This window comes from Manis pentadactyla, chromosome 9, assembly GCF_030020395.1.
Source record: "Manis pentadactyla isolate mManPen7 chromosome 9, mManPen7.hap1, whole genome shotgun sequence".
In the NCBI taxonomy this organism is placed as follows: domain Eukaryota; kingdom Metazoa; phylum Chordata; class Mammalia; order Pholidota; family Manidae; genus Manis; species Manis pentadactyla.
The window spans coordinates 128,635,898-128,661,938 of NC_080027.1; the positions used below are offsets into that span (position 1 = coordinate 128,635,898).

The window sequence follows — 26,041 nt, forward strand, 5'->3', positions numbered from 1 at the left end:
TTATAAATCGTCCTAATGGATTTGTAGAATCTAGTGCAACAGCAGGGGGTTCGTTTCATAATTGATAAGAGATGTAATTTCATCAAAGAATGCACTTAAAAGTTACATATACCTTTTTGGCATGTAGACACTTGAAAGTAGGGCATTTCAAAGCCAAGTTTTGGTTGAATGGGAAATTAAAATAAATCCCAGTATGTAAGTGTGTTTTAAAAAATATGAGCAGTCAGGTGGTTTAGTTTACATCTTACAGATAATAAATCTCATGTTTTAAATGCTGCAAATGACATTTTTGTGAAATTTAGAGAATCTTAAGTTTTTATCTTATAAATTATTTCCTAAATATATTAAATGATGGAATATTCACACCATTAGTGTGTGGCTTCTAGTATGGTATTTCTGACACTTTTCGTCATAGGAATTCAGTGAACTCTGGGAATAAAATGAAAGTAATTAAAAGTAGTGTTTCTTGCCCAGGTTGGCATAACAGGTCTCAGAAAATGGCACACTTGTTGGGATCTTTGGAAAAATACAGCCCACTGAATGGCTTTGTTTTATTGGTCAAGAAAGAAATGGTACAGTCATTGTTTGCAGAGGGTAGACCCTGCTGCTTCTGACCAAGAAAAAGCGATTCTAAGCCACAATGAGAAAGACAGTTGTGAGCTGGGAGGAGAAGGAAGGAATATGCATGGTGGTGGCCCAGATAACTGGGAAGAATACTCAGTCATCAGTTTTATAAAATAATAAAAGTATGCTTAACCAAGTCATGATAAGCAAAAAGCCCTTATTTTTTTACTTCTAGCATTTTGTTTAATTTTGACCAGTATTGAGAGCACTGTTATTACGGTCACGCTAAAATGTTGAATTAAAACGATAAGGAAATCTATTATTAAGTCTCAAATGATAGAAATTAAAAAAAATAAGTTAGGTAAGTGTTTCAATTAAAAGATGCCCACAAAAAATACTGCCTCAATGAAAACACATTGTTAATTTAAAGAGAACTATTCTTTCTCTGTTGTTCTGTTGAAATAATATTAATTTCTAACATGTCAAATTTGATTATAGTTAAATCTGTGCCCTGCCACCCCCCACCCACCCAAATTCAGTATTGGATTACAAAGGTGCCCCCTGGTGGGCATTGTAATACTTTATTTCTTTGTCAGCAGACAGTTACCCAAAACAAAATTTATAATTATAAAATCTGTCTTTCAGAGTAGTAACTTTTAGGAACACAGTAGAGGGCACATTGAAGCATTTATATCATCATAAAACTGTTCAAGAGCATTATTCTTACAAAGAAGTAACTCTAAACCAACTTCCTTCACTAACTGACCAGGGCTTCATTTTTAAATGTTTAGCTGTGCTGAATAATACCTAGTATACTAAAAAGATGTAATAGAAGATGGCCTCGCTTATGTGAACAAGTCTAGTATATATTATGAGATGCTTTTACGTTGAAACATATCTTTTTAATGTTATAATTGTACTTCTCAAATTTATTGCCACAAATGGCTGTGTCCTTTATTACAAAGTCTTGAAACAAAAATAAAGGTACTCAATTTTTCCATTTAGTAAATATGAATGTTACAATTCTACTCTTTACATCAGTAATCAGATTGCTGATATTTTCCCTCACTATTTTCTGTTCTGTTTAACTTTGTGAGTTACCCCCATTACCACTTGAATTATTTTAAGGGCTTTTGTGAAATTAACAGGTCTCTATTCCAAAAATATTTTAGACAGTTTTTTGTTTAGATTTTTATAGACAAATTTTTATTTTGTTCCAGGAGTCCTGGATAAAGAAATGATGATTTTCTTGCTATTTTGTACATAGAGAACTGCTTTTAAGGTTGGTCAGAGATCAGTATGAGCATTGATGAAAGGAAAAGCCAGCCTTTCTTTGTAAAGGTTCCTGCTGCCCTACTGTTAATGTCCCTCAAGAGAGAAATTGACCGGAATATCATTAGGTATAACTACAACAGTGCAATAGAATCTTATTATAATTTGAACTGGATTTATATCTACTGTACATTGTTATATTTCCTGATTGGAGCATAAAGTATTAGAATAATATATAAATATTTTAAGTTAGCGTGTGCCCCCATACCAATTACAAAACAGGACTGTTATGTTTGCAGCCTTCTCTGGAAGTTCTTTATGTTCTTCTAACATTTGGGTATAATACTGGTCATTTCACAGAAGTCTGTTCTCTCTTTGCTTTTATCAGTATCTTTGACATTTGTGAAATAATGCTTTTTGAAACCAAAATATAATTGCAATTTCTGTTAAGATTCTTGCTACATTTAATACAGAAACAATTTTAAGACTCTTTCCACACACATACATTTACGCTTATTATATATTGATATGTTAATCTGAAAAATAAAATCCAATTATAATTATTTTATAAATCAAATATTTTAAACTTTAGTTAATGTACTTTTTACAGTTTATTAAAATGATTGGAAATAATATGGTTCTGTTCATTAATGTGACTTTTTAATTGTTTATCCCAGCTAGAAAATTCATCTCCACCTCAGTCAGTAAAAGCAACCAAATTCTGTGTTTTTTAAAAATACAGTGGACTCATTGTGTATCAGAAACCTTTTTAAATGTTGAAATATTGAAACCCTGTCAGCAGAAGAGAAATTGCAAATAGTTTGCCATTTATCAAAAGATTACGTATTTATTTACTTTGCTTTGAGAATAATATTTTGGTAGTCATGTAACTTGTATTCATGCTGCTGCTCAGTAATCTCTCCGTGCTGAAGAGTCACTGCAAGAGCCTTGTTACATTTTGCATTTTTCAAATACTAAAGAATAGAAAAAATAAATAATATATTTAAAATATTTATAGTTAATATAATTACTTAGCATGTGAACAGTTCTTAAAAGCTGGCTGAAGACTATTAATTCCTAGTCATGTCGCTTATAATCACAGGTGGATAATGAGCCCTGTGAATACGCGGTCTGCCCGCCACCCATCAGCACACTTCGGTGAGAGGACCTGGAGAATGGCTGGTACATTGTTGCCCTTGGTTAGGTTTTTATAGCCTCTGACTATACAAAATGGAAAAATGAATTCTACAGTACCGTCTTTCTCTGATGATTTTGATACAATACCTTGCCAAAATAAATTTCCTAAAGGAAGTAAAAACTTCCTAAGGGAAACTTTGTAATGTCAATAAAAAGAGTCTGTCAGGGGGTCCATTCTGATATTCTCTCTCCAAAATCTAATACAGAGATTTCTTCAGTCTAATTCTAGAGGAGTCCCCAGCTTGATTTTAACTAAAATAAGCTCCCTCTAATGCAGTTAATGGTACAATGTGGACCAAATGGAAAAACCTCATGGAGAGTCTAATTCAGTTGACAAAAACTACCGGATATCTACAGTACTTTCCTCCTGCCTCACTGATGACCCTCGTCTGCCATTTCCGAGAGACTTCACTTCACTGACCATTGTGTTCATTCTCCCTTTTCACTTCTAGACCTTACTCACTAGAAGGGTGCCGCGTAGGGGTGTGAGGACCTTAGGCTTCCGAGTACAACGGGCCGGGGCTAGAGTATCGGCTCTGCCGCTTGGCAGTATTTCACCTTGAGTGACTTCCTTAACCTCTCCAATCTACGGAGCCTTCAGAGATATAAAATTATAATAGTTATGTCTGTCTTTGTAGTGTTATAGCAGAGATTGAAATTAGCATAGTGATAGAATTTGTTCTTTCAGCACTCACTGTAAGTTTAATAAAATCGGGTAATGCTGTTTCTGTTCTCTCAGCTACCATAGCAACCCCACAACAATCTAGTAAAAAAGCTCACTCTGTGCCGGGAGCGCAGTGGGTCAGACAGGTGACAGCACCCCCGACTCCTGGTTGCTCCATGCTGTTCACTGCTGTTTCCTGGCTCTCATTTCTCTTCATGTTTGTTTAGATAATTTCTCATTTTTTAAATTTAGTACATGTATACATTGCAGAGTGTTTACCACAATAAAGTTAGTTAACTCATCTTTCATCTCACATAATTTCCATTTATTTGTTGTGGTGGTGGGAACATTTAAGTCACTCTCAGGAACTTTCAAGTGTATTACACAGCACTGCTCACTAGAGGCACTGTGTTGCACATGAGGTCCCAGAACTTAGAATTGGAAGTTTGTGCCCTTTAACCAACATCTCTTTTCCCCACCCCTAGCCCCTGCCACCACCATTCTGCTTTGATTTTGGCTCTTTTAGATTCCACTTGATAATGAGATCATGTACTATTTGTTTTCTCTGTCTGACTTATTTCACTTAGCATAATGCCCTGTAAGTCCATCATGTTGTCACAAATGGCAGGATTCCCTTCTTGTTTATGGCTGGATAATACTCTGTTGTATATATGTGCCACATTTTTTAATCCATTCATCCACTGGTGGACATTTAGGTGTTTCACGTCATGGCTGTTGTGAATAGTGCTGCAAGTTTGCATGGGGTGCAGGTACCCTTATGAGAGAGTGTTTTCATTTCCTTCTGAAAGTACCCAGAGGTGGGATTGCTGGATCATATGGTATTTCTACTTTTAATTTTTTAAAGAAATGTTCATATTCTTTTCCATAGTGGCTATACCAATTTTACATTTCTCCCAGTGGTGCACAAAGTTTCCTTTTCTCCACATCCTTGCCGGCATTTGTTATCTCTTTTTGATGACAGCCATTCTAACAGTTATGAGGTGATTTCTCGTTGTGGTTTTGCTTGTGTGAGTTGTATGAATTCCCTATATATTTTATATATTAACCCCTAATTATATATATGATTTGCAAATGTTTTCTCACATGAGAATGGGGGGAAATTTTTCATTATGCTGATCATTTCTTTCACTGTGCAGAAGTTTTTCAGTTTGATGTCGTCCCACATGTTGATTTTTGCTTTTGTTGTTTGTGCTTTTGGTGTCATATTCAAAAAAATCATCACCAAGACTAACGTCAACTTTTCCCTATTAACTTTATGATTACAGGTCTTAGGTTTAAGTCCTTAGTCATTCCAAATTAATTTTTGTGAGTAGTGTAAGATGAAATTCATGCAGTTTTATTCTTTTGCATGTGAATATCCAGTTTTCTCACCACCATTTACTGAAGAAGAGATTGTCCTTTCACCATTGAATCTTCTTGGCCTCCTCACCAAATATCAGTTGACCATACATGCACGGGTTTATCTCTGAGTTCTCGAGTCTGTTTCATTGGTCTGTATGTCTGTTTTTATACCAGTACCATACAATTTTGATTACTACAGCTTTGTAATACTGTTTGAAATCAGGAAGTGTGATGCTTCAGCTTTGTTCTTTGGTGATTTGGCTATTTGGGGTCTTTAGTGGTTCCACATGAATTTTAGGATTGTTTTTCATATTTCTGTGAAAAACGACGTTGGAATTTTAGTAGGGATTACATTGAATCTGTAGATGGACATTTAAATAATATTAACTCTTATAATCCATGAACATAGTGTATCTTTCCATTATTTTTCTGTCTTCAGTTTTTTTTCATCAGTGTCTTAAAGTTTTAGTTGTATAGATCTTTATGGTTAGATTTATTTCTAATCATTTTATTATTTTTTTGTTCTTGTAAATGGGATTGTTTTCTCTATTCCTTTTTCAGATAGTCATTTTTAATGTATAGAAATGCCATTTTAGATCATTTCTATTGACTTGCTTTAAAATTCACTGATTCTTTCTTCAGTCTGCTGATGAGCCCCATCAAAAGAATTCCTCATCTCTTATATCACGTTTTTTTTTATTTCTATCATTGCAACTTGACTATTATAAATTCTCTCTCTCTGCTATCATCTGTTTATGCATATTGTCCATATTTAATTTTTTTCTCACTGTTTTATTTCTGGTAGTTCATGAGTGCTGGGTCCTGTGTGTAAAAAAGGAGTAAAGAGTCAGTTAATAGTACATACACACAGAAATAACCCAAACTCTTCTTCTGTAATGCTGGTAACACAAGAGGTTGAGTCCACACAAGTTGAACTGCTTTGGATTTTGTTGATGTCATTACCTGCAGTGGGCTGCTATCACCTTGTTCTTAGAGTGAAGCACTTCCAGCAGAGGTACAGGAAAGTTTTTCTTAGTTTTCCCCCTGTGCCCTCAGCTGTCAGCAGCCCTGGAACCCCTCAGCCACACACAGGATCCCCTCAGTGTTCCCGCCTCTCCTCCGGCAGGTGACCTCTGTCGCTGGTTGCTTGGCCCTAGCTCCCTGGGTTCACTGTGCTCTGGGCCATTCTCAGTCCTAGCAGGCCATGTGCTCCTGCCTCAGGTGTGGGACTTTCCTAGCATCCCTCCTCTCCCTCCCCATGGAAGATGAACTCCTTATATCTGTGATTAGTTGTAGCAGATTGAGGGCTGCCTGCCCTCTGCTGATGGTAGCGAACTTCTGCTTGTTTCTAGTGTAGGAGCCTGTGCTGAAAGGTCTCCTGCTCCTCCCTGGGGTGTAGAGTTTTGCTCTCACACCTCCCCCAGCATCTTGGGATTGAGTTTGCTGACCATCTGGCAGCAGCTTAAGGTTTTTGTTACATATAAATGATTGCCTTGAACAACAACTGGGCCTTCATATCTGCCCCCCTGTACCAGCATATCACCTCCTACAGGCCTGGCACCATCAGGGAAGCTCTTTTCGGTCTCCTGTTTGCCCCAGTCTTTCTCTGCAGCACCAAATGGTAGGGTTGCCTGATTTAGCAAATAGAATTATAAGATTTTGTCTGTGAGAGAGCTTGGGAGTGCAAGTCCTCCTTGTCTTCTAGACTCTTGGCTGTTCCAGGCTGCCATGTGAGCCCATGCTTGGTGTTTAAGACTGACATTTTAGCAGATTTCTTCCCTGCTTATATGTTAGCTACCTCTTCCCTTGTACTTTGCAAAGAATGAAATAGATGTTGCCTCTTATCTCTCCTTGGAGGGGCTTATAACTCAATGGAATTCAGTTCACTTGGTTGCATTACAAGTCAGCGCTCTGACAGGTTCAAGAAAAATTATGATTTTTTTTTTTAGGTTATCCAGCTTTGTCTCATTGTTAGGATGATAGGAGCTAACATTCTTTTGCTGCTTTTTTGCACTCTAAATGTAAGTGGAATTAGATGCAAAATGTATGAAAAGATAGGATTCTTGGTCTCAAGGACTTGGTAAGACAGGAATGTAGTTAAAATGAAGCACTACCTTTATATGAGAGCATATATCAGGTGGCAACCAAGTGATAGGGAATAAAGTCAATGAAGCTGAGAAAGACAAGGTCCCTATGGACTAGGAGAGTCAGTAATGGGTTCTTGGATGTGTCTGGACCACTTCAAAGTCTTCCCTCCTGAACTAGACTAGTGTATCACCCACCTGCTCAGAAATATAATTTTGATGCTTCTAAAAAAGCTTATAGTAATGCCCTTCATCAGCTGAATCAATCAGACCTCACCACACATGTATCTTGTTAATTCTTCCAGTCTCCTCCTCTGTCCTGGCAGAAACGTCCGTCTCAGTGCCTTTGGCCTCTTCATCTTGCCGTCCGCTTACCTGGGTCGTCAGCACTTTTCTGCATTCTGTAACTCCCACCTCCATTGAAAACAAGGAGGTTGAAACTCACCATCTTAAGTCTTCTGAGGCTAACTCTCGGACGTTTGTTTCTTCAGAATCTCTCGGGACTTCCTTCTCTGCTGTAATCATAAGGAGAGCTCTTTCTGGGGAGGCAGAGCACCCCTGGGGTCCTCACTGTCACTGACTGTCTCTTCTCACCCAAGACATTTGCTTCCTTAAGCTTCTGGTTTCCTGATATGTAAAGCAGGGAAAATGTTCACCCAAATTTGTGGTAAAGTTGATATTTAATGAATAAAAGTTTAGTATTTAAAACATCTAACACATTGAAGCACATCAGTCAGGGGTAAGCCACTCAACTGTGCTTCCATCAACACCTGTAAAATCACAACACATGACATTAAAGTTCTTTCAAGTTATACTCCACCATGTGTGTCTTAGGAATTGCCATTGTAATTCTGTATAGTAGAGTTTCTTTAATTATTCTGTTCCATGCATGTAAGTTTAGGCTGCAAAATGCGTAAGCTCAGAGGTTTGCTGTAGACTTTGGGTAGCAAGGTAACCCTTCTGACCTCAGTTACTCCAACCCTGAAGTGGGGAGAGTAGCACAGAGGTACCTATTCTCAAAAAAACTCATATGTGACAGGCATGTTAGTTTCAAGAAGCCTAACAAATTTATTTTCCCATTTATCTGCCTGCATCCTTATTTTTCCCCACCCCTGACCCTGCTGTGAGTTCAGACTCCCCAGCATTTTGCCTTATTAGTAGTTGTCTGCCATCTAGTGACCAAAATGACAACTGCAAGAGTCACAGCTGCTGGGCATCAGAACGGAGTCTCACGGTCCTGTATCCACAGACTTTTGAGGAGGAGCATTCGCTGTGTGTCGTAGCTGATGCAGACTTCTCTCCTGACGTCTCTTCAGACGGTTGGCTGGGTGCTGCCGGGACCTGGGCCTTCTGCCTCTGTCTCTGTGTCTGCTCACAGTGCCTCCTTCATGTGGAAGGGGTCACAACCAGTCTTCATTCCTTTGTGTGTCTCCCTTCAGTAGTACGGTATCTTCTTTAAAAAATTCATTCCAGGCTGATAACCTTTCTTTTGCATTAATTTACAAATTTTTTTCACATTCTTAGAAGCATCCCTTGCTGTACAAGTGCTTTATTCCAAAATTATATGGATTTTTACATATACTGTGTATGCACTTTATTATATGTGTTTAGGGCCTGGTAGGAACCTGACTGAGAAGTATGGCGTCCAGCTCCCCATCTGACTTTCAGTTGTTTGCTTTGTTGATGTCAGACTCTGCTTGCGTTGTTTTCTTGGAGTGTCCTTCTGCAGCCAAAAAACGTACCCTCTTTTCATGATCAGCTGAGGCGCCCAGGAGATTTGCAGATGCCGTTAGTGACTTGCTGACTTGTACAGCCTCTGGGTTACCAGTGAGTGACCGTTACTAATGTCACAACTGCACCAAGTCTGTACAATTCTGAAACTTCTAAGCTTCCTTATTTTGTCCCAGAATTTACTGTTATTTATAGTTTGTAATTACAGTTCTGTATTGTAAATATTATTAGTCTGTTGACTGAACCTACTTGTTAGAAATACTAATTTGACATTAATCATGGCCAGTATTAATGATCATTTACCTAAGTTTTCATCTGTGATCAAAAAATTTGAATTCAGTTATATTCAAACAATGAATAATAAATTTATATTTATAACTGCTGTATTTATTCAGTATTTTGTCATTTCCACCATGTAATTTTTAGAACTCTCAGGAGGAGGGAACATCTTCTCTTTTGTGTGACTCACAGCATGGAAAACTCCAGCACACGTAACACCAGGTGCCTATTGGATATGTGTGGAATGAAGAGACAGCAAGAATTTTTTTAAGAAATGAGAAATGGCTACTACTTTATTTCAAGGAATGCACAGTAGCAGCTTTCAGTAGGTTCCCAAGTATTTTTTGAAGGAAAAACAAATAGTAAATGGCTTTTTGTTACCCGCCGTTGCAAAGGTCTGCTAGTCAGGGTCCAGCCCCTGCGCGCGTCCGCCCACCCGTCTCCCATCTCCCTCTCTTTGCTGGAGACCCCGGACTGGCCCACTTCTTTATAACCTCCATAAATGTAAATCTTCCAGCCTTTCATCTTCTTGGTGTCTGTGTACCGCCTAGTGGTGAGAAGGGCAACTGCAGGACCACGGGCTTGAGAGCTGTGTCAGCCTCCGGGCACCAGCTGCCTCCCGGTGGGTCGCAGGGGGTTCTGTTTGCTCTCGGGATCACCTGCTGAGCTCAGGGCTCAGCACAGACCTCCCCCGGGGAAAGACTGCCCTCAGCTCCCTGAGGAGCTCGGGCTTCTCTCAGCACTTAGTTTCCTGGGGGCGTTGCAGTCATGTGACCACCCGCTGTGGTTCAGGCTTGGTTTATTAGGAGGCGACCCCATGAGCACAAAGCCTGTTCTTGGTCGTCACTGTGCCCTAGCTTACAGCCCAGTGCCTGGCACACACGGGGTATTTCTTGATCTTTGTTGAGTGAATCAGTGAATGTAACGTTCTTTTGTGCTTTGTGGACACTGACAATGTTTGTGTTAATTAGTATTTTCTTCTTTACATTATGTATTTTATCAGTTCTTTAAATTCATTTAAGCAGTCAACAGAAACTACCTAGCTGTATGGAGGATGCACAGAGTAAAGGTGCCCACTTTAAAGAACGATTCTCTGTTGGAGGGTAAGACTGTGAGTCCCCTACTTCACTTGGCTTGTTAGCTGATGCAGGAGCCGGTGAGACGAGAGGGACCGGTGCAGAGGACAGTCCAAAAGCCGACACCAGGACAGTCAGGACCAAGGCGGACATGCCGGCGGGTACCGGCACCACTGACGTTCGCTCCAGGACGGCTGCGTCTCGGCCGGACAGCGTGTCCTTGCATCTCCCTGGAAGAAGTGTTTCTGCAGGGTCATAGTACCCGGACACCGTGGATGGCGCAGGCGTCTGTGATGTCAGATGACCCTGAAAAGGGGTGCTGGACGATGCCCAGTGTTCTTTGGAAGGACACCAGCCTTGTTTGCCCATTTCAGTCTTCCACGGTTCTCCTGATAGTCCCCCATGTATGATCCTCAGAATCGCACAGGTCGTCCTTATCTCAGAGGCCAGGCCTGACTGTTGGCGTCGGAGCCGCAGGAGTGTCGGCCAGCCCGATAAGCCGCCTAGAGTCATGCAGTGTTGACCAGCTAAGGCCACAGAGTTAACTTCTTTCTGGAAGTTTTTGTAAGAATTCTCACATTGGGCTTAATAAATTCTGTTATTTGCTATCCTGACTTTAGGAAACTAAGCCAAGGAAAGTTTTCCACCATATGTTTTACCTGAAATGTTTACGCATGAGGGTGAATTTCGCTAGAGGTTTTACAGATTTGCTAAGGGTCCAGGCCTGCTAGAAAGTTAGGCACCAGGCAGGTGTTCCTGGAAGGACGTCGCAGGCACTGGCCCCATAAATAGGGCCAACCTTTGTCCCGTAACAGCGGCTTGTCCTAGCCCCGTTCAGACAGGCCTGTGGGCGCACAGTTTGTCCCGTCATCTCCTGGCAAGGGAGTTAAAGGCCGTGAGAGACGCGGCCCCAGAATCAGGCGGCCTTGCGGAGTCTCCTGAGCAGCATCCGGAACCCCGCTGGCAAGACATCCGTGACCTTTGTCCTTTCTGTCCCGCATGGTTTCCCCGACACTGATGACGTGCCGCACACGTGTGGGCTGAGGTACACCGGCAGGACGCCTGTAAGTGGGGAGAGAACGTCGCCGTGACCACAGCGAGTGCTCGAGCCCCGTGGGCAGGTGCTGCGGGCGCACACGCGACGCACAGGCTGGTTAATGGGTGGGAAGCGCTTCCTGAGAGGGGAACTCGGGCCACGGCAGGAAGGGTGCTTGGAGAAAGGGGAACAGCCAGGGAGAGGGGAGTTCTGAGACACATCAGCGTGTGGGAGACGCAGGAGGCACTGCGGAGCGTGCGGGAAAGGAGGGCGGTCGGGTGGGACCGGAGCCGACCTCCGCGTGGCCGGGCAGCCTTCTGAGAGGCCAGCCTAGGGAAGGGGTGTGAGGTGTGTCCCGGGAACTGCAAGGAGCCCTGGGAGGGTGTCCTTAAGGAGCAGCGCAGCCTCGCTACACGGCCTTCCGAGACTGCAGCATTCTCTAAGGCAGGGTGATTAATAGGGCCCGGGTACGGGGTCGCCCTTACTGCAGATTTTCAAGTACAGGCACAGTGGGAATAGGAAGAGGGGTAAGTGTAAGAGAAGAGCTTCTCAGGCAGAGAAATCAGCATGTGCTGCAAACGTCCTGTGGTGAACAAATGAGGGCAAATACCAGGGATTGGAAGAAAGCCTTGTGGTTCAGAACAGAGTGACCAGGGATGCAGGCAGGCCCGGACTGCAGCCCTAACGGGAGAGCAACAGAAAGGGCGGTTCTGGCCGAGGCCGCCTGGTGACCGGTGGGGCGACGGTGACCCCGTGTGGGGGGCCGGCCAGTTCGCGTCGGCTGCCGTAGTGGGTGCTGGCCAGCTGGGTGTGAGAAAGAGTAGGAAATCAAAGCAAAAAGGTAGATCCTGACCGTGATGGGTGGGAAATGCCAAGAAGTGTGACCTTTTTGGGAAATTAATGCTCTTAATTAGTCGAGAGCATAATTACCAGATAGAGGTTTTTAAAAAGTGGCTTACCAAGGCATATTCTGATGCATGAATATTTAAGTTTCATAAAAATTTTATGATGATAATTTGAAGGATGGAGAGACATCATCTTAATTGTATTTTTAAATTCTAGGTATATTGGAAAATATTTGATGGTTGAAATGGTTGCATTTCACTTGGTAGAAACAGCATATGTGCATTTTTATGAGAGTATTGTTTACTAAATAAGGTGTTGCTTAAGTGCATTTATTAATGCCAAGTTAGATTTGATTACTAGTGTCAATATCCATTAACAAACCCATTAAATGAACTTTGAACAGTATCCATTAAAGAAATAACAGACCAAGGGATTTTTCCTGAGACTGTAAAAATCAGTGTGATAACCAAGGAATATAATATGTACACTGTAACTTTTTTCTATTTCTGTGACTTAACCATTAGCTATAATACCTTCATTTCCTAAAATCATGTTGGTCATATTTTTAAAATATCAGAATGTGAAAAACCTGAATTTCGTAATGAAAAGAGGCTGTTATCTCACTTTTTGGACACGAGAAAATGTTACAGTCTAATGCTTCCTGAAGATTCCAGTAGCAGAAAAGTGTTACAATCTTGTTTCTTACGGCAGTGGGTACATGTCACATTGCTGACCAGGACTTCGAAGCGAGTACCTCCAGGGTTTTTCTTTCTGGAAGTCAATTCTTTTTCTTTCATTTTTTTTCACATTGTTGACTGTTTCTAGCCTTCTCTCTTGATCCATTTCTTAATCACTCTTTTTAAAAAGCATCTGTTCCCAAATACAGGCCATATTATAACTATCTGGGTGCCTGCTTCTGGGAGTTGTAGATAATAATTTATGAGGAAAGTGTTTATTGACCCTTAGAAAGTTTCCCGATGTACACTTATTACTGTGTGATTTCTGTCCAGATCTGAAATAGAATAAATACTGTTTTGTCTAAATATGTACAATATGAAAAGTTCATTCTATTAAATCTGCATCTGTTTACTATCTTTGTAGATAAAGAAGATGTGCACCCCATCCCAAAAGTTAGTCAGTTGTATTGTTAAAAATGTATTTTTTTTACTTGTATTGTGTGTATTGGGATTATTTTTCCTAGTCATTTATATTTCAGTTTCTGTCTAGTTTAATGTGCAGGCTTCTAATACATGCCTGTGATTAATGAATCCAGATAAAGATGTTCTGTTACTGGCTGAATATTCCCACCCAAACAGTAGGCCATTTGTCCTGCAGCCTAAGCTTTACTGCTGCCGACCACCCGCACAGAGACTTCCAGTGACAAAGCTGTGCCCAGGCCTTGCTGCCCCATGGTGTGTGTTCTGGGCATGGTGCAGTCCTTCCTGAAAGTGCTGTGCCTGGGTCCCAGGGCACTAGGACAGTAAGGGAGAGGTGATCTAGATTCATATAAACTCAGAAATTGATGATGCTTCTATTAAATATGCTACCATTTTTCTCTATCTTAAATGTTGATGAAATTGTAATTTTTTTCTCTTTACTTTTGTTTTTCTTATTTTGTGACCTTAACAAATTAAGTAATTTGACGTTATCAAGCAGTTGCCACATTCACTGTTTGAACATTCTTACTTCATATATGGAGATTGAGGTTCCTAATGCTTGATACATATTCAGTAAGTTAATTAGAAGCTTATTTATTTCAAATAGCCAAGTAATTTGTAAGCACATTTATTATGAGTATAGGTGGTACAAAGCTTAACACCCACAGAGAGGAAAACATTGTATTAATCAGTTGTGTTTCTGATTGGTTTTAATTCTGTTGTAGAAATTCATTGTAAGATACATCATTTAACAACATCCTGATGTAGAAATTGACAAACCTTAGCCTGGCTATGAAATACAAAACTATACTGAGATGTGCCTGTGAAGCTCGTATCATGGCTTAGGTGATTTAGATCACTGCAGGAAAAAAACCATAGCATCATAAAAAAAAAGTTAGAGTTGACAAAAAGGTAACTGAGAATCTGTGGTCCCTGCACACAGGCACAGAGTAAGGAAGTAGCTTTAAAATAGTGAGGAGGTGGGATAAAAGAAACAAGATTGGCAGATACTGGTGAGTTTTGAAGCAGGACAAGCCATGAAAATACGATTGATTGTAAGTCAGGTTTGCCTAGGTGATCCACAGACTGGTGATTTGTACATGTGTACAAAATACTCAATCCAGTGACTCGTTTTTTATTCATTAGCTTGAGGTGTGAGTGTTAAAATAAACATTGTATGGTTCCCTCCCCTTCTTCCTCCCCAGCTTGTTAAGTTATTGGCAATATTACAAAACCCTAAATGCGTATTTCTTTTTAAGTGTCCCTTATCAAATCAAACTGTTCTTTTAAAGTGTATGAAAGAGACTTATTGTAGCCCTGAATGCCAATTTGCTATCGATCCCTCTCTCTAGGCACGCTTGAAAGGACCTCTGAAGAGCATTGACGGTGCTCTGTGTGGTGAGGGTTGTGAGGACCCAGAGAGAGCAAGCAGGTGAGTAGGGGGCTTGGTGTCCTGTTAGCGTGTGGTTTGATGGCAGGAGCTTTAGGTCATGAGAGCTATTTCTAAGAATATGCACCCGTGAGACAGGAAAGCAAGATGGACCTGAACTGCCATGTTCCTGGAGAGCTGTGGTGCAGAGAGATGCTGTCACTGGCGCCGGAAGGGAAGCGGGCCCACCTAAGGCTCCTCCCGGCTGAAGAGGGGCATGTTGAATATCAGGAGCAACGATGGTCATGAGTTGATAGAAACTGCTTTGGGGGAAGAGGGAGCACCTACATCTATGGTAGAATCAGAAGAAATGTGTTAAGAGTTAATTTAATATAGAATGAAGGCAGTAATAATAGTTATGTTTAACTTGTTACCTCTAAGGTATATGACAAAACGGACATTCTTTTTTTGCAGTAAGAATATCTTTGCCTATATAAAGGAATATGCATTCTTCTCTGAAATAAGTGAATAAATAAGTATAAGGAGAACCACATTAAAAATATTGAAAATGAACTGGAGCTACAGCAGATTTCTCAAGTGTTCAATCTAATATTTCTAAGGCTTGTGTCCTGAAACCTACATAATTACACTATGTGAAAAGCCTTGCTTCTGCTCCCAGATTGATTAGGGACCATAAACTGTTCTTAATGCATGATTCAAAATTTTCAGTATTTGAATTGACATATACAACATTATAAGGAATTCAGCCATGAACCAATTACCCGTTTTGTTGTTCATGGTCTTAAACTCCTCCATTAACGGAATGTGACTGGGGAGAGGCTGCTTACTCAGCATGTGTGCGTGTTCCCCTTTTCTCCAGATTATCTTCTGAAGATGGCGAAGACGCTTCTACGTATTTTTATGAAAGTGATGACTCTGTTGAAATGAGAGTGAAGACTCCTTGCTCGGGAGAGATGGACTTGCTGGGAGAAATCCTGGACACCCTGAGCACACACAGCTCGGACCAGGGGCAGCTGGCAGCGGCCAAGAGCTTGGATTTCTTTAGATCCATGGATGATATTGATTATAGACCTACGGTTAGTGGATTTTTCAATTTATAAGACCCTGCTGTGATTACCCAGTATTATAATCTTAGTGGTAGAAACATTTATTTAATTTGTATGATGTGTCAAATATTCAAAAATAACATAAAATTTCATCTTTGAGGATTACTTCTAGTAATAAATTCCAGTATTTTTCCTTTCATTTAACCAAACCTGATGGTTATTGTCATTGATTGAGGTTCTTTGGTCACGTAGTAATAGTCACAATCCAGTTTTACCCTTGTCTTTTCTGGGAATTCTTTAAATGTGAAATGTTTCCGCTTATTTTCTAAATTTCTTGGATCTCCAAAAAAATTTTATTAATGCATTCAAGTAATTTTTCATTGTATTGCCCCAAAAATAAACAATGCTTTAAACAAGTTGAACCGAGTGCTTTAAAAACTCAAGGTGCAGGTCTGAGTGACATCAACCAGGTTCCGATTCTCAGCGGCTCCGGAACTTGACATTGATTATACGACCTAGTTTGTTTGTCTTTGGGTTTTTTGGGCAAATACTTCTATTTTTCAGCTTTATTGAAGTATAATTGACAAATAAAAATTGTATGTATTTATATATTTCCCTGTAATAGAGCTTTGGGAGGTGTTCAGAATTAACTGTCAGTGCTCTGTTTCCTCTGTGAGGAACTCCGTGTCCCAATATAAAAGATGTTCATACTGATTTCCAAATGGGAAAGAAGGTTTTGCTAAAGTATTACTTTAATTTTATTAAAATTTTCTGAATGTGCTGTTTCTTCTTCCAGAATAAATCCAATGCTCCCAGTGAGAATAATCTGGCCCTGCTCTGCAGCGGTTCTGGGGACGCAACAGAGCAGCACCCCGGGCAGAACAGTGCCGCGCCCTGCGAGCGCCTCTCAGCGTCCCCCAGGGGGCACACCTCCCCCGGCAGGCTCACGGAGTCCCTGCTCATCCTGAAAGAGGAGAACAGCGGAAGACACCTCCGTGTGGGCAGTGTGAGCGGGCCTCCTGGGGTGGGAAAGGCAGCCGGTCCTCCTGGGGTGGATACCCAGCCGGCCCCACCGGAAGTTTCCTGGACTGAACGAGGAGAGGCAGAGCAGAAGGGAGCCCTGGGACAGACTTCAGGAGACCCGCCTGCACCCAGCCGCGGGCGACTCCCGCCTGCTTTTGTGCCTTGGGAGAGAGAGGGAGAAGAAGCCGCAGAGATGGCCGAGGATGGTGGCCTGCTTCACGAGGTAGCATCGTTGTGCCACTTAACATCTGCCTTCCAGCAGGGCCTGAACGTTTCAGAGGGACCCACGAGTGGGCACAACGTTTAAATCAACAGTTGGTAGTCAGTCACTTGCATCCAAGCTTCTGTGGAAACATTGTAGGATTCCACATGACCTGCACAGTAAACGATTATTTGTAGGAATGACAACTCTTACTACTGTCTAAAAATCATTTTTCATTTGGGAAATACATTCCCTCTGCTTGTTTGCCTTGTGGGTGTGTAGCATCCACTGGCATTACATGTAAAGCTGACTCGCCTCCTGTGCGCCTAAGCCGGGCACCAGTTTGTTTATGTGTCGAAGTATGTATCGAACATGTGACTCCCCAGTATTGGTGCTTAATGCCATTCATTTTATTCAAACTACGCACGCACGTCTAACCCTTGCACATTGCCGACGACTGCTGTGCTGACCTGGTTGAGCATGAACTAATCAAGATACTAACACTCACCAGAACTAACCGGAAACTGCTGAAATTGTTGACCCCCTAATTGCCTTAATCTTAAGCCTGTGTTAACCATACTTAAATAATTTATGGACTTACAAGTATATTTTGAAAGATAAGTGGGAAGAGCTCTGCAGAGCAATAATGCCTTTTTCTATTCATTGAATCAAGGGCAAAATTCATTTTTTCAGAGTCAAAGCTCTCTTGCGGACGCTGCAGCCATGTTTTCCAAAAAGCATTCGGGCACAACTGCCCTTTCAGTCAGTGGGATGTGTGAGATGCTGCATCGCAGCATGAAGTGAGTGACTGCTGTTACAAGTGACATGGCCTCGGTTGCCTTCGCTGGCTGGGAATGCGCCCTCAGAACGTCACCTGTCCTGATGAAAAAGTTCCACTTTTGTTCCCAGCTAATTTTTATCAGAATGCTTCATCTCATCTTAATTTACCTTTTACAATAATTGACTTGATGTTTTACAAGTTTTTAATTAATGGCAAAGTTGTGAAGACAGGGCAGGATTCCTGCATGTGAACACGGTTTCCTGCTCTCGGTACCGCATGTCAGCCTGGCACGTTCTCCACAGGTCGGTGAGCTGGGACATATGCTCCAGGTCTACTCAGAGTTCCCTGGTTCTCCCCCCAGGGGCGTGTTCCGGCCCCAGAACCAGGATGATGCACTGCATTTGGATCTCGAGTCTTAGATCCTCGGGGCAGCACCACTTTCTCAGACTTCCCTGGGTCTGGTGGCCTTGACAGTCGTGAAGAGTGCTGGTCGCATGTGCTGCAAAGCAAACCTCCCCTGGAGTCTGTCTGGTACTTTCCTCACAGTCACACTGGGACGATGGGTTTCGGGGAAGGAAGGCGGCAGAAGCAAAGTGCCATTGTCACGACATGGTACCGAGGGTCCGAGGCGCCACCACGCCTGGTGAGCATGGGTGCTGAGTGTGGCCACCTGCCGAGGCAGCGGTCGAGTTCCTCCAGCTGAAGCCCCTCTCCGCCTCCCTCTCTGCGCTGTGGTCTGGGAGGAAGCCCCTGTGTGCAGCCCCACCCGAGGAGTCGGGGTTCACGCTTCCTCTCGTTGAGGGCAGAGAACCTACATACATAATTTGGGATTCTCCCAGTAGAAGATTCATCTCTTCTCCCTCAAATATTGATTCATGACAGACTAGATCAACAGGTATAATCAGGAAAAAGACAGTGATGTTGTGGTTAATTTATTATTAGTATGTTCAATGTATATACTTTATGCATTTCTAACCATGATTATGTTTTTAAAATGACCATTTTAGAAAAGGTGTTTAAGAAACTACTTAGGAACCCCATCAGGACTATACTCTAAAATATTCACTGAAAGAATTTAATTTTCAGCTTTAAAAAATTCTGAAAAGGGTTTTGTTAAAAACATTGCCTAAAAATATTTATTCAGTTCAGTCTTTAAATAATTTAAAGAAAAGACCAAGTTTTTCATTTTTTTGACTACAGTCCAAAATCTGAATGATTGTTTTATTTGAGACGCTTATAAACAAAAGCAAACCTTGTTTTCCTTATCATAAGGTTGGACTCTATATATTAAGGAAAAGTGTGTTTAATCATTATTATTTTTAACACAAAAGTAAGACTCAAGGTTCCTATCAAATTTTGCCTTTATATACTAATTACAAAATTCCATTCTACTTTATTGAAGTATCTATAATAAAAGGAGTCCATTTATCAGAAGAGCTGTTTTAAGTGAGACGGGCAAAAGGTCAGTGGTGTTAATCTGCTTGGCAAATATTCCTTGACAGTTTTTGAAAGGACTGTAATTGGGATGAGGTATTTTTTCCATCAGAATTCAGTGTAAACATTGAGACTATCATTTGTATAATGAAAGCAAAATTTGGGTTTTCGTCTACTTAATAAACATGGCCTCAGAAGTGTTGTAGGTCCTCTGATCACATCACCTCACATTTGACTACAAAGTAAGGTGGTGTTTTGAGGCTAGTTAGCCATCACAAGGGACATTCACATCAAGGTATTTTAAACTGAATTTGTGCCTTATTTCAACATATAAAATCAGCTGTTATATTCCACATTAAAAACAAAAGCAAAAACAGAAATTCTACAAGTTTTTCTTAGAAAAAATCCAAAAGACTAGTAGCAAGAATGAGCATTTCAAACCATTATAATTTTGAGTATTCAGTGTCTGCTCTTAGTCTTCCCCATATTATGGTGGAAGTAGAGAGAATGAAGTGAAATTGAGTGAGTTCTGAAATAAAAGTGTTATTTCCTTTCCTACTATGTTCATAATTTCTATTATAACTGATCAAATATTTGTAAACTCCCTGCGGTTTGGATTTTGTTTTTCAAAGAGGCAACACTTGTTCTTCCACAGAACCGAGTAAGCTGATGCGCCTTGTGGCCCTGACACAGTGCTCCTAGTGGGGCCACAGCCCCCCGAACCTCACCCTAGCTTTTATTCTTTCACCCTTAAGTGCTCCATCCATGGTGTTTCAGGGGTAGAAGAGCAGTGTGTGAACTTAAGAACTCTTGCTAAGTCAAAGTATTGGTTAAGTGAAATATTTTGATGGTTACCTACTTTAGCATATTTTAGAAAGACACCAAAATATAGCATGATTATTTTCTAATGAAACTAATAACTCATCTATTTAGGAAATATTTATTTCCTCTTTGTACCAGGCATATGCAAGGTACAGTAACTGAGGATATAGGGAAATAAAATAATTGATGTGGCCTGCTTTGAAGGAACCAAATAAAAAGAAAAGGAATTGCAAACTGCTGTTAAAAATAGTAGTAGTAGTAGTAGTAGTAGTAGTAATAACATATTTTGGTTATTAACCCAAGATTCTAACACCAAAAAAGAACTTGTTCTAAAGCTGCTTAATCTAGAACATGCTCCAAGTCCAGAACCATAGTACCATTTCTAATTTCATTGACTTTTTTTCTCTTATTACACACAGTATAATAATGCTGCTACCTAAGGTATCTACTTTTAAAGAACAGACTCGGAATCTCTCAGAAAGTACGTGTCCTTGCTTGTCTGATGCCCAGCCACCACTCTGTTCAGCCTTCCCCAGGGAGCACAGGGCTCTCGGTCCTGGAGCGGTGCCCCTTTTTTGCTCAGTTTGGGACTCACTGAGGGTGTGGGTGCGTGTTGCTGGGAATCTAGTTTTTACTGCCTTTATCCTGAAAGCAGCCTTCTCTGGAAACAGCCCCTTCTCCCTGCCTTGCTTGTGAATCAAAACTGTACGTGTCAGTGTGGCTGGTGGGATTCTGTGCTGATCCCCTAACAGTAGGATTCAAGAATGCTCGCTAATTAGTTAAATGACATGAAGAATTAGACTCCTGATCCAGAGGAGAAAACTGTGAATATTCTCACAATCAGTATTTCTTCTTTCTCTCCTAGAAAGTGTGGATTTTCAGGAAAAGATTATTTTCATGAATAAATTTTTTATGAGAATTCCATTTGGTTTAGCATAAGAGACTCTGCTTCTGGGTAGATACTTGTAACTCAGAAGATAAATTTAAGAGTATAAAAATAAATACCCAAATCTAATTCCCAAAGCACTTCTTGGTATAGAAAATAGTTTTTACAAACTCTGTCAGTGCTGACATCTGTCCTGTTTCGAGCCCAGTGTTTATTAGTGTCTGTTTCTTAGAGCTTATTTAAGAGCCAGCATTGTTTTGAGCAAACCAGTTAATATTTTAATTTGGTCAAGATAGGGAATTATGTATCGTTAGAAAGAAGTGTATTTTATTTTCAAAATAATAGGAATTTGTGCAATATTTTTTCCTTGCATTATTTAGTTTATATAAATACACACATCTGCTTTTCTAGCAGATTCTTTAAGGTCATGTTTTTCAGTGTTTGTGTAAAACTGTGTAGCAATGTTCTGTGTGATTTTAGAAAAAAATATTCTTTATATTGTTGGCAAGAGAAATGTTTTTGTTTATTTAAAATGATTATGGATACCGCATTATTGTATCAAAACTGCCTCAGCAACAATAAATATGCAATAAGAAAATTCTGAACCTTAGATAAGTATTGTTAATATCGTTACTTTAAAAATGTATATAATAGAGAATGCTGATCCTACATGTACACATTAACAAATACTGAGCTCTGTACCACGCAGATCTACATGGCTTTTGTATGTTCATGGCCACATGTGTGGATGGTAGTAATCCTTTGTGCTGAATACTTGGTAAGATTTACCAAGGGCATCGCCAATACTTTTTGACTGTAAATTAAGTTAATTTTTGTATGATGTACAGTTTGTTTAACCTTAGAGCTTCTATAGATTTCTACTTATACTTGAATGAGGCAGAAAGCACTGTGGAAAATCTGTAGTTCTGGATGCAATAGCAAACATACCAAAAATAAAAATGAAACAGGTACTGGAGAACAGTGATAACTGGATACTTTATATCCAGAAACCTATGTTTTTTCAACCATACTTAAGTGAAGTAGTTTGAAATACATACCCTTTTATCTTAAAAGGTCGCAAAGTGACAGGTGGTCACCTCTGATATGATGAACCTCCAAGGCTGTGTCTGTGTCTCAGTCCTCTGATGGGAACCTTGTCAAGGTGCATGGACTGATCCACCCTCTGGTTCATCGTGTGATGTTTAGGGAGGGACAGAATTAGAGTCTGAGCAACGCATGTGCCATCACCATCCCTCAGATAGTGTGACTTCCTGTGGTTATTTTGAAAACCATTTAATAATCATATACCAGAAATGAGAGGTCTTGAATCTGTTATGATTTAGTATTTACAGCAATGCCTAAAATAACAAGTATGAACTGCATGGAATCTAATCTTAAAATGCATAAAAGCTGGTTTCATAAAAGGTATGTGAGAGGTTCAAAATTGAATTTTCCCAAAGCTTATTTATTTTGCTTTAAACTGTTCAGGAGTACTAAAAATCTTAGCTTTTTGCTGGGCTTGGTGATGGGTGTCTGCAGAGAGCTCTCCGGCACCCTGGCCTGCTTCATCATTCTCGTGTCCTCAAGGCTACAGTATAAATCGTCTCTAAGGTAGGCTACTTATGGGGAGGACAGTGTATAAAAAAAGTGTTGTTTGGGGATTTTTTTTAATATGCAAAAATAAATATGGGATGATCTACACATCACCGTGAAGAGCCCAACACTGCAGTCACAGAATAAAATTGGTCATAACCAGACTTCGCCTAGTGGTGACCCTTCTTGTGTAACTGGCCAGTTGTCATCCTCAGCGTTCTAGGGGGACTGCCGCGAGGGCCCCACAACCATCCTTGAGTTTGTAGCCCCTGCAGGGTGGATCCGAGCCTGAGTCCTCCTGACGGGGCTGCTGGACAGGTGTCCTTTCTTCCTCTCTGGAGAACTAGTCTATGAGGCTCCTGAACCGGCACAGGTAAGTACAGGCTCCTAGGAGAGCGGCCCTATTCAAGTCAGACAGCTGCATGTAGTGGCCTCCTTGGAAGAGTCAAGAACAGTGAAATGCAGAAAGGGGGTGCGTGGTGCCCCAGAGGCTGGGAGCACGCGCTCCTTGTCCCGGAGCTGTGACGGCTCCACCCGCAGCAAAAACCAGATTCCTATTGGAATAAGCAAAGTTTCTCTTTGGTGCAGAAACTTGGGAAATAATATGCTTAACTTCCCTTGTTTCCATAGAAGATGCAGAAGTCTGAAAATAAGAAAGATACTATCCTTGTAATTCTAAGGTTTAGCTAACTTTTATTGATCTTGATGTTCAGCCCTTGGCCTGCCACCTTCCCAGGGTGTCTGTATGTGAGTCATATCTTAATTTTATAGATGTAGAAACAAAATATCCAGTTGGATTTTCCTGAAGTATAAATGAAAGAAGTCATCCTGTTTGTAGCAGGATTATATAGTGGGTCTGAGAGTTTTCTTGCCCTGCATTAACAGTGAATTACAGGACACACAAAAATTTGTGCATACATGAGAAATATAGCCTGAACAGCATAAAAATAGTGTACTGTGGAAATTTCCAGGTGAGTTAAAAACACCCAAGTTCTGCCATTGATTTGGGCCTGTTAATTTATCCAAATCTTTATTTCTATCTATTGAAAATAGAAGTGTCTGTTCTTAGAATTATTTTTTGACAAACTTTTATATACATAGGACTCCCATATAATTTTAGGGATAGAAAATATTCCTAAATATCCAATCTCATTTGAATTCATGGGCTTTTTTTTGGATTATAAAGCCATAAAGTATAACTAAAAAAATCTTAGAGCTTATCTAATCCAGTGGGTCTTAAACGTAGCTTTCATTAGAATTAATTGCACAGCTTAAAAAGGGGTGGGGGGGGGGAGCCTGAACCATGCTTCTAGTCCCTGGGGCCCCTGAGGTAGCCAGTCCTTCGTAAACTCGAAGAAGGAGGGGTGAGCCTGACACCCTGGCCCCAGCCTCCGTGCCCCTGTGCAGAAGCGCGGGGCAGAAACTGCGCAGCACGTGCTCCCCATAAGACCCTCTCTTCTAGCTCGGCCTTCTCATCGAAGTATCAGACGACGCTTTCTTGACAAAATGCAGGTGCAGGATTTGATTTTGAATACAGAACTCCCTAGTATCATTTAGGAAGATCGTATTCACGTCTGGATTCTCCTTTCCTCCCCCGCCCCAGCTCGGGTAATTCTGTCTCAGCTGATGTTTGCCAAACATCATCCGTATGTTCTCTATGGCGTCTTCCCTTTCTCTTCATTTTATTGGCAGGTTTTGGAAAGTGTGGGTGGGGCCCCCACCTCGATTACACGTGAGAAGTGCGAGAGTGCTTGGGGACATCGATTTTGAGGAAAAGGAAAGTCGGTAACTTGGAAATATTTTAATGTGGAGACACTTGCTGATACATGAAGCTGTTGACAGCACATAAACATCATTTTCAGTATCTCTGCAGGCATTTCCTACTTTTCTCACACTCCAGAACTTACCCCCTCTTATGTGCTATTTTAGAATCGCACCTACTCTAAATATGAGCTGTTTCATAATCACGGTGTTTTGTTGTAACACCATGTAAACATTACTTTAATTTAAAATATTTATTTAAATTTTAAGAATTACCTTTTATAACTCCAGCTTCTAATTTGAGGACTCATTTTGAGATATCAAAATGCACTAATGGTATTCATTTAGCATTTTATTCAATTTCCCTTCCCCCCAAATTTAAACTTAAAAAAATATTTTTAAGTAAACGCTAAGCTTTCAAAGACTTGACAAATGTCCAAATTGGATAAAATCCATTAGGCCAAAATTCTCAATCTGTGAAACAATTTGTCGGGAAATGCTCTGTTCTGTAGTATAAGCTCCTTGCATAAGCGACATGCTTATTGAGAGACAGAAAACCGTTTGAATTTGTAAGCAGATGACAATTGATAGATACTTGTAATTAGTCTGTTTAAAGCTTTCTGCTAGAGAAACATAAGCAGTTATTTCTCATCAATAAAGATTTTGTTTAAAAAGGGTAATTGTACACATAACACAGAGTAACATTCTGTATGACTTGAAATAGTATTCTGGGGCCTGTTGCAAAGTATTCATTTTTAATTTGCAATTGTAAAGTGAACTAAAAGTCCCTGGACATTTTGATTTCGAGATTTTTAAAGGACTTTCAAGTTGCTTTGCTAACACTCCTTTAGTCCAAGATGTAGATAAGGCTGTTGAAAATTAAAGTACTACTGTTTTATGTAAAGATGCTTTGCTTTCGAGGTACGTCTTTTACATTTTTTCCAATCAGCTTTATTGAGGTAAAATTTACATCCAACACAATTCACCCACTTTAAGAGTATCATGAGTTTTGACAAATGTATGCAGTCATACAACCACCACATCAATTCAGAACACTTCAATACCCCCAAAATTGCTTTGTTCCCTTTTGCTCCATCCCCTCCTCTTGATCCTGGCTCCTAGCCAACATTATATATTTTCACTACAGTTGCCTTTTCAAGAATTTCACATAAATGAAATCATACAATATGCAGCCTTTTGTGTCTGGCTTCTTTACTTAGCTTAGTGCTATTAGATGTATCTATGGTGTTGCACATACCATTAATTTGTTCCTTTTTACAGCTGAGTAGTAGCCCACTGTGTGGCTATGAAACAATGTAATAATTGATTTACTCTGTGAAGCATATTTGTTTTCAATTTGGAGTCATTTTGAATGAAGCTGCTCCATACGTTTGAGTGGGAGTTACTGTGAGGGACACGCTTTCATTTCCCCTGAGTTAATAGGTAGGAGGACTTCTGGGTTCTATGGTAAACTAAATAACCATTAGGATGCAGGAGAGTCTCAGTTCTTACATTCTTGGCAATACATGATCTGTCAGTCATTTTGGTTTCAGCCATTGGTGGGTGTTTGGTGGTGTCTCATTTGGTTATTAATTTGTATCAGGTCTGAAGATGTTGAGAAACTTTTTATATGCTTATTGGTAATTCACATATCTTCAATGGAGAAGAGTATGTTCAAATGTTTTACCTATATTCATATTGAGTTGTTTCTCATTACTGACATGTAAGAGGTTTTTTTTTTATTAAAGTATTGTTATTATTCAATCTTATCTTGGTTTCAGGTATACAACACAGTTGTTCAACAGTTACCCATGTTATTAAATCCTCACCCCCTC

At 40.4% G+C, this 26,041-nt stretch overlaps 1 protein-coding gene across 14 annotated transcripts in view; it reads left to right on the plus strand.

Moving 5' to 3' along the window:
• The window catches only part of DENND1B (DENN domain containing 1B), a 279,446-nt gene that overhangs the window by 244,127 nt on the left and 9,278 nt on the right, over window positions 1–26,041 (plus strand). For 12 of the 14 annotated variants that reach the window (XM_057508165.1, XM_057508158.1, XM_057508160.1 and 9 more), the window contains 3 exons: window positions 14,621–14,700; window positions 15,518–15,734; window positions 16,501–19,702. In XM_057508165.1, coding sequence (XP_057364148.1) covers window positions 14,621–14,700; window positions 15,518–15,734; window positions 16,501–17,034 — 831 coding nt within the window. In that variant the 3' untranslated portion in view covers window positions 17,035–19,702. Of the gene's footprint in view, window positions 1–14,620; window positions 14,701–15,517; window positions 15,735–16,500; window positions 19,703–20,385; window positions 22,628–26,041 lie in introns of those variants that run through there. The other 2 variants (XR_008999473.1, XR_008999472.1) reach the window with 2 other exon arrangements.